Source organism: Kogia breviceps, chromosome 5, assembly GCF_026419965.1.
Source record: "Kogia breviceps isolate mKogBre1 chromosome 5, mKogBre1 haplotype 1, whole genome shotgun sequence".
Classification (NCBI taxonomy): domain Eukaryota; kingdom Metazoa; phylum Chordata; class Mammalia; order Artiodactyla; family Physeteridae; genus Kogia; species Kogia breviceps.
Genome location: NC_081314.1, coordinates 148146062 through 148154633, shown reverse-complemented (window position 1 = coordinate 148154633; position 8572 = coordinate 148146062). Strand labels below are relative to the sequence as shown.

The window sequence follows — 8572 nt, the reverse complement described above, 5'->3', positions numbered from 1 at the left end:
TGTTAGCATACGGTATTTGTTTTTCTCTTTCTGACTTACTTCATTCTGTATGACAGAAGGAGTCTGTGTTTTAACCACCGTTCTACATTGCCTCTGTCTAGGCAAAGATGTATGACATAATATCACATTGTGAAACTGTATCAGCTATATATTTACATATAGGCTTATGGAAAGATCTAGACTAAAATTTTAAAAGTGATTGCCTAGAATTAGAGACACCCTTTCCCCTTTTTTGCTTAATTATATTTTTATACAATGAAAATGAGTAATGTTTTATGGGTAAAGTAGTTATTATAGAGTGAAACTTTTCTTAAGGGCAAAGAAAAGCCCGGCGTTGACGCCCCTATAAACACCTTGAACCCCACAGCAGAGTGAGGACCTCTATCTACTACGCAGCCCATCCCGGTTCTTCTGTGAAGTTCCTCTTCCACAGCTGAAGGATGAGACGAGGATTCAGGGTTTTCCATCGTTCCCCACGCTTTCCAAGCCCAGAGACCTTGTCTCTATCTTGACGCTTCTGGAGCTGCGGCAGATTCCTTGTCCGCACCGGCCTGTATGACAGTCAGCTCTCAGGCCGCTTCGCTGATCTCTCGTCAAATAAGTCATCGATATTAACTCATGAAGAAGTATAAAGAGTAAACAAATAACCATAAAAGAAATTGTAAGCTTGTTTGAAACATATAGCGTTGAAAGAGTCCCAATCTGGAACTTAAATATGGTCATTATTGGATTAATGGTATTTTTCTTCGGTATGATAATCTTATTGTAGAAACATTGGAGTGTGTCCTTATTTGAGGAAACACATGCAGAAATGTCTGGGGTGAAGGTCATGTTAACAATTTATGTCCAAATGGTTCAACAGAAAAAAGAGTTTCTATAGGCACATATAGGCATAAGAGAGAAGCAAATATGACAAAGCGTTAACAACTGCTGCATTAAAGCACATTTTTTGTCAAATTTTCTGCAGACTTGAAAAGTTTTTTAAAATGTTGCAAGAAGAAGAAGACTCAAACATTTTCACAGATGAGGCCCAGTTTATCACCAGAAAACAAATCCTTACCATAGTCAAAGTATTCTAGACCATGGGAAAGCCTGGAAAGCACCCCGATTAGTTTTATAAAGCTGGGATAACCTTAGTATCACCCCATGATCAAGATAGTAAGTTCACTCATCGATTACATGTTTTTGAATGCCGGGATACAAGGCTGAGCCCTACAAGGTGTGGCCTGGGTGCCGGAGCTTCAGACATCATTCAAAGGGTCACCCGAACAAGGAAGCTCCTGCAGGGGGGCTTCCCCACAGGAGTTAATCAGGCCAGGGAGGTGGAGGGTGCTGGGGAGCTGCCCCACCTGGAACAGCCCAGGGCAGGAAGAGGCACAGACTGGACGTGGCATGTGTGTGGACAGGTGAAACTGCAGCTGGGTGGCGGGCGGGGCCGGGCCCCAGGCCACACCCTGGATGTTGTCTTTATTCTGGGAGCCACTGAAGGGAGACCAGCCAGGCCAGGTCTGGAGTCTGCAGAGGTGGCTGCTGGAAGGTGCAGGAGGCCCAGAGGGCGTGAGCAGAGGCAGTGTGGAACGGGGGGGGCAGGAGGCAGGAGTATTTGGGGGTAAACTCAATGGGGCTTCCTGAGGGAGGTGCCAAGGATGAGTCCTGGGTTTCTAGCCTGCACCCGGGACGGGGTCTGCTCTGAGTGGGGAGCACTGGGACAGTGCCTTTGAGATTCCGGTGGTGGGGGATGTCAGGTGTGTAGCTGCAAATACGGCCTGATGCTCAGCACAGAGGTACAGGCTGTGTCCCCTGTGTCCGGGGGTAAGACTGAGCCCCAGGGGCCTGTCTGGGAAGAGAGCGAGGAGAAGAGAAGGATGTGAGTATGAAAGCAAGCATTCCCAGTGCAACGTTGGGTGGACTCGGCAGTGTATGAGAAGAAGAATGCACCACGACCCTGCGTGCTTTACTCCAGGAATGTAAGGATGGTTCAACATTAGGAAGAGCTCTTGTGATTAATTCCATTGACAAATTAAATAGAAAATATGTGAAATCATATCAATCGAGGTGCAACAGCATTTGAGAAAATGCAGCAGCCCTTCCTGCTCTAAGGAAAAGAGGAAAAGAGGAAACATTATTTAATGTGACAGCGCTTCCAAACTCTACTGTGATTCCCAGTGAACTCAGCAATGAGAGAAGCTCACTATTGTCACTGTTTCCAACACTGTTTTGGAGGCTCTAGTTCATGCCATAAAATAAGAAGACAGGCTGGCGCACATATTAAAACAGAAGGGCCAACATTATTTTTATTTGTAGACAATGTCTGTCTAGAAAAACGAGAGATTCTAAAATCACTTAGTAAATTTAAAGTTGTTAGATACAAGATAACTGTACAAAATGAACCAGTTTTCTTTTTTTAAATTACCTTTATTCAAGTCAATTTCTGTGTGTGTGTGTGTGTGTGGTACGCGGGCCTCTCACTGTTGTGGCTTCTCCCGTTGCGGAGCACAGGCTCCGGATGCACATGCTCAGCGGCCACGGCTCACGGGCCCAGCCGCTCTGCGGCACGTGGGATCCTCCCGGACCGGGGCACAAACCCACGTCCCCTGCGTCGGCAGGCGGACTCTCAACCACTGCGCCACCAGGGAAGCCCGAACCGGTTTTCTTTTCTTTTTTTAAATTAATTTTTTTAGCTGTGTCCCACACAGCTTGTGGGCTCTTAGTTCCCCTACCAGGGATCAAACCTGGGCCCTCGGCAGTGAAAGCACGGAGTCCTAACCACTGGACGGCCAGGGAATTCCCCCAATTTTCTTTATACTATAGCAATAACCAACGACAAGGGGAAATGGGGGGATTATGTCCATGATGATGATAAAATCATAAATAAATTTATAGGACATTTACAGGAATAACTTTACAGAAAACCGTACAGAATCTCTGTAGTCAAAACTATAATTTTTTTGATGAATTTAATTCAAGATTGGAATAAACAGAGAGATACACATATCCCTGAGTGGGAAGCCTTCATGTCATAAAAATAGCCAGTGTTCTGAGATTAATCGATAGACTTATTGCCATTCCAATAGGTATTCCTGTAAGGCTTTTTGCTCATTTGTTCAAATTTCCTTTGAAAGGCAGAGACGAGAACCAATCGCTTTTAAGGTCACACGGGACAATACGTGAGAATTGCTAATACATTCTTGAAAAGTGAAAGCTAGTGCAGATATCCTTTATCTGTCCGTATGAACACTTATTATAAATGCTCTTGTCAAAATAATATGCTGGGAAAGAAAGAGACAGAGGTTAGTAGAACAGAGATTAGCGGAATGGACGTAGAAGCGGAATCCACCATAAATGTGACATTTCAAGGTGGTGGGAAAGGAGAGGTATTTAATAAATTGCACGTGCATAACAGCTTTCTGGAAATAGAGTTCAACTCACTGCATTCCAAATATGCAAGACCACACTCCAGAAGGAGTAGAGAGTTACACAAATACAACAGCAGAGAATTGAAAAGTCCTTCAAGACGCACAAGCCTTAAGGAAACTTGCTGACTAAATAAAAAATTTAAATACCTGGCAAAAGACAAAAGCATCAAAAAGTATTCAAGAAAAAAAAAAAAGCATTTAAACCGAAGCATCAAAAAAGAAGTGACAGGGAGAAAATCTTTGCAGTAACCCTTTAGCAGACAACGGGTTACTAGCCCTTGTAATCTAAAGAACGCCTCTTGTGATAGAAAAGCAAGCTCTTTTCTCTTACTCAGTAACCTAGTGAGACCTCTCTTATTAGATCAGTTCCAAAATGGAATTCTAGCCTGCATTTCCTGGAGACAGTGGGTCTCGTGTGCTCCTCTCCAGGTGAGTCAGTGAGTGATGGGGACACAGCGGGTGCCAGGTGGGAGCCCAAGCCTGGAAGGGGGCCTGGCCCAGAAGCAGTTAGCCTGGGGTCGGCTCTTCGCACTGTCCAAGCTTGCTGGGTCCTCCCAAGTCCATCGAGACTCACTGTCACGTGCCAAGTGTTCCCTTCTGTTCCCCAGGGACATTTCCAAACATCCTCAGAACAATGGTCATTAAATACCAAATTATGGCATATTTCAGAGGAGTGTTTGTGTCTTTAAATTACTAAAAACCACTGAGGTTCGACAGTCTGTATAGGTGACAGGTTAGTTTAATAGAAAGACCAGGGGATTCGGTGATTGGTTTTGTAACCCAAAGTTACCATTTCAAATTTCTCCTTTACCTGTCACTTCTCCCCGTTTTCCTGGAGGAAGCGTCACCCCTGGTTGGGATACAAGCCTCTCTTCTGGGCTGAACAGCTCCAGAGAAGTGGACACACAGTGGAGAGGGACAGTCAGCCCCAGTTAGGCAGGATGTGTTTGGGGACATCCTCGGGAGATTTCCTATGCTTTCATTTGGAGGCAGTTAGCCGAGCCAGGATGGGCTGGCATTCCGGCCTGCTCTTCCCGGGACTTACCCAGCCTGCTTCCCAAGAGGGAAATCCCGTCTATGAAAAGTTCGCGCGGCTTCTGAACAACCACACAGATAGGGGCAGGGTCGTGCTCCGTTCTTCACACGCGCATTTGTCTTAGTGGGTTCTGGGGACGCAGCTCTGTGACTTTAGGGCCTGTGATGTGGGGAAAAGCGATTTCCGCGGCCCGTGAGTGCGGGGAAAACTGGGACAGAAAGCTGTAAGCGGCCTTCTTCGTTGCCAAAGGCTCAGAGGCTCCCACTCCCGGGCGTCGTGTCCCCGGGAAGGGACGGGGAGTCTCTCTACCCTGGCTGAGTCCCTCAGAGCCGTGTGGCTGGGACGCGTTTGCAGAAATGCTGCTTCGTGTAAACGAAACCCGGCACGTAGCTCGCAGGACGTCCCTGCCGTGCAGGGCTTAAGAGGCACATTCTACAGATGTGGAAACAATTCAGAGCGTTTATGTGACTTGTCCAGAGTCACACGGGAACCAGTCTAGAGAAGGAAATTCTGAGCTTTCTCTGCGTTCAGGCACATATTTGTGTAGCTTTAAAAATGAATAAATTGTCACTGAAGACCCTTGTTGATCATCAAGAGTCTGACTAGTATTACAGAAGGAAAACTTTTTCGGGAAGGGTTCCAGGTAACATAATTTTGATTTTTCAAATCTGGTTGTTAAAAAACAATACACGGTTTTATTTTTATCAACCAGTTAAAGGTCATCAAGAGACTTGGGGGTCAGAGGCCACTGGTCATGTGGCGAGGTCAGCAGGAGTCACAGGGACACCGCCTGGCTTGGTGGCCCCGCCCGAGGGGCCACCTGCCCATCCTGTGGGAAGTCACCTGTCCTCTGACCTGCCCTGCCCCACCCAGGGCCACCGTGACCCCGAAGTTCTCATCAAATGAGAAAGAAAACAGAAAAGCTCCATTTGTTCAATTTAAATGCCTGTCCCTTCTCCGAAGACCAGGCCTTCCCTCTCCGGGGGGACTACGCCCTTCCTCTCATCAAATGGTGCCCGTATATGTGTATCTGTGCCGTGTGTGAGCGTCTCACAGCTCCTGGGGTCCCGCGGGGTCAGAGTCTCCTTCCCTACCCTGTGGGTCCGGCAGGGGCCCTGGGGCAGGGGTGAGGGGGGCCCCCCAGGGATCCCTGGTGCTCTGAGGGGGCAGGTGTAAGTGGAGCGGGGGGGGGTCACAGAGTTTCTTCACGTGACCCCAGAAAAAGAGACCCTATGACTGGGATGTAAAACACCTGCGTGTGGACAGACAGACAGAGAGACAGACAGAGCAAGAATCTTCGGAGTCACAGCGGCTGTTTTCTGGGAAGAGCCTTTAACATATTCCTTCTCTGCCTACACCCCCGTTCTTTCTGTCTCCTTCTCTGTCTCTCCCTCCCTCTCCCTCCCCCTCCCCCCAAGCCCTAACCCCAGAGTCTGTGTCCCCCACATGCCCCTTCTGTGTCAGACCGGCCTCTGCCCACTCCTTGGAGCTGGGGCTTCCCGGGGAGAGCTTGGGGTTCACAGCCATAACGCTGCCTCTGGAAGGAGGAAAGGGTGCCCTTTGGAGCCTGTGAGTTCTCTCCCTCTCCCCTCTCCCTGGTCTGTCCTTGCACACTCAACGGGGGGGTTTTAAAAAAGAATAACCACACTCAGTAACTGCCCGGCCTGGAGCAGCGTTGCACGTGGGGCCCGCGGTTTGGGGAGGCCAGAGCCCAGTGGCCGGTCGCCAAGGAAACGAACCACCCGCCTCGCGGCCACGCCTCTCCCCGGGACGCTCCTGGCTCCTCATTAGCTGTTCCCCCGAAGGACTGACTTCCCTCCGGAGGGAAATTCCTGAAACCCAACGGCTGACAAGCCCACACGCCCTCGGGAGGGCTGGGCACCAGATAAAAGCGCTGGGCGGCCGCGTGGGGACCACGGCCAGCTCGGGACCGCCCAGCGGCTCTGCTCCCTCCCCCGGCGGGTGGCCGGCGCTCGGTCCCCGGCCCGCGGGCGGGCGGGCGCGGCGTCTGCACCCAGGGGACCCCATCGGGGAGTCTTCTGGTTTGCTCTCAGCTCTCCCGATGAGCTGTCTTTCCTTTGGGAAATATGCGCTTTGCCAATGACTAAGCGCGGCCCCGCCGAGATGTTATCGGCTGTCACCTGCAGGGCAGGACCACAGCCCAGGTGTAAATGAGATAGAGCGAGGCTGCAGCCCGGCCTGCCAGCACCCCCTGCGTCCCGTCCCGCCGGGCGCCGCTGTCCCCGCGCAGGCCCCGGGGATGTGGCCACCACAGTGACCGCCGCCGGGCCGAGGCCGCCCGGAGAGGGCCGAGCCAGGTGCGCCAGCAGCAGGTGCCTCCCGGGCGCGGGCGTGTGTGGAGCCCCTGGATGGAGCTTGGGAGCCGGGCCCCTCATGTCTGTCCTGCTGACTCTGTGTGTCGTGCTCCTGCCCCTGGCGACCCCGGGCCGAGGCGCCGGGGGATGGGAGCCCTGCACGGGTAAGTGGGGGGCACGCGCGGGGCGCGCGCGGGGGCCGGGAGGGGCGCCGGGCGTGCGGCGCCACGGTCTCAGGCCGAGTCCGGGCCACGCTGCTGAGGGGCCATGGAAGCAGCCACAGCCGGACCGGGAGGAGGGACAGAAGGTTACAGGGGGCAGCAGGGCGCTCGCGATAGGGACGCCAACAGGGTGGGGACCCCTTTCAGAGGGTTACCCTCCCCCATCCCAGGCCCTGCACAGCGCTTACCTGCTGGGCCTCCAGGAAGGCCTTACACCTGCCGGAGGAATGAGGCCCAGCGGCTGGCGGGTCACTCGCCCGCCGTGGACAGAGAACCCAGGGCTGCACGTGGCACAGCGCAGGCCCGCCGCCGGGGCCGGGCAGTCAGTCCTGTGCCGCGAGAGGAGGGGCACGTGGCGCCGGCCCCAGGCACGCGGACCCCGCTCCAGCGGAGAGCGGAGCCGGAGGGCAGATCCCGCCCCCTCCTCCTTAGAAAGGCCGAGTTGACCTGCCAGTGACCCCGACACCGTGCCTTCCTGCAGTTTCTACCAGGAGACTTTATTTATCCGACCTAATGCTGACCGACACAGTAAAGGGGAAATGAGACCCGGAAGCCAGAAGCTGAGCTTCGGGATGGGAGTGAGAGGCGGGCGTGCGGGCCTCGCTGAGGGTGGCGGCGCTGAGACGGGGTTTGTGCGTGGCCCCCGGTTTCTTTGCAAATCTCTCATCTGGGCTCCGGGAATCCTCCCAAGTCCCCGCGTGTTATGGCTCTTTGCTCTGATGGCACTTGGTTCCCAGTGATGTGACCAGGAGATGGCCCATGACGACCCAAGTTTGGAACGCTGACCTGTGTTCACGTTCACACCTGGAGGGGGGCGCCCATAAAAATCCCCAGCCCCCCAGGGAACAGCCGGACCCTGCGGGTGGAGGGGAGCAGCCCCGGTGTGTGTCGGGAAGGGCTTGCCAGGGCCCCCAAGGCCCGCGCGCCTGCTGCAGTCACAGCCCTGGGCTGCGCAGTGTGCAAGCCACACAGAAGCCAAGCCCGCCTGTCGCCCTGAAACACCGCCGCCCCCCGCCGGGCTTTGAGCACGGAGGACAGACTCGCACACGGGGTCTGGGGTGCAGCAGCACCCGAGCTGCGTCGTCCTGAGCACTCAGTCTCCCAGGTGGGGTGAGTCACAGACGTGTACCTTCCTGTTCCCTTCAGCACTGGGAACAGAATCAACTTGCGTAGTAAACAATAAAGGTTATTTATAAAGCCCGCTCCCTCTCCCCCGAAGGTATGCTGCAGACAGTTCAAAGATGACCCAGTTATAAATAGACAACCGGGGGGAAAAGATAAAAGTCAAGTAAACAACATTGAACTAAATTTGGACCGCTCGCAAGACACTTGATAAAGGCTACTCAGGACTCAAATAGTTAAAGAGGTCACTTTGATCGCATTTGGTTTTGAAAAGCACAGGATGTTACACTGTAGGGTTTGTGCCGGGGGTGGTGGTGGTGGTGGGGTGTTGGATTTCACTCTCCCTTAGCCCTTGCTCCTGGGTCTGTGGTGCTGCAGTGTCAAGTGCCTGGACCTCGGCTGCGACGACCTCGGGTTTTGAAGTCCTGTCCCCCTTCGCCAAGCCCGTCCGAGTTTTTGAGC

At 52.9% G+C, this 8572-nt stretch overlaps 1 protein-coding gene across 4 annotated transcripts in view; it reads left to right on the top strand.

Annotated features, from left to right (window-relative positions):
* The first annotated feature begins 6356 nt into the window (after positions 1–6356).
* TSPEAR (thrombospondin type laminin G domain and EAR repeats) overlaps positions 6357–8572 on the top strand; it is a 54609-nt gene continuing 52393 nt past the window's right edge. For 2 of the 4 annotated variants that reach the window (XR_010840885.1, XM_067035233.1), the window contains exon 1: positions 6357–6931. Coding sequence is in view for 3 of the 4 variants with exons in the window: in XM_067035233.1 (XP_066891334.1) it covers positions 6847–6931 (85 nt within the window). In the remaining variant the exon portion in view is untranslated. The remainder of the gene's footprint in view (positions 6932–8572) is intronic. The other 2 variants (XM_059064047.2, XM_067035234.1) reach the window with 1 other exon arrangement.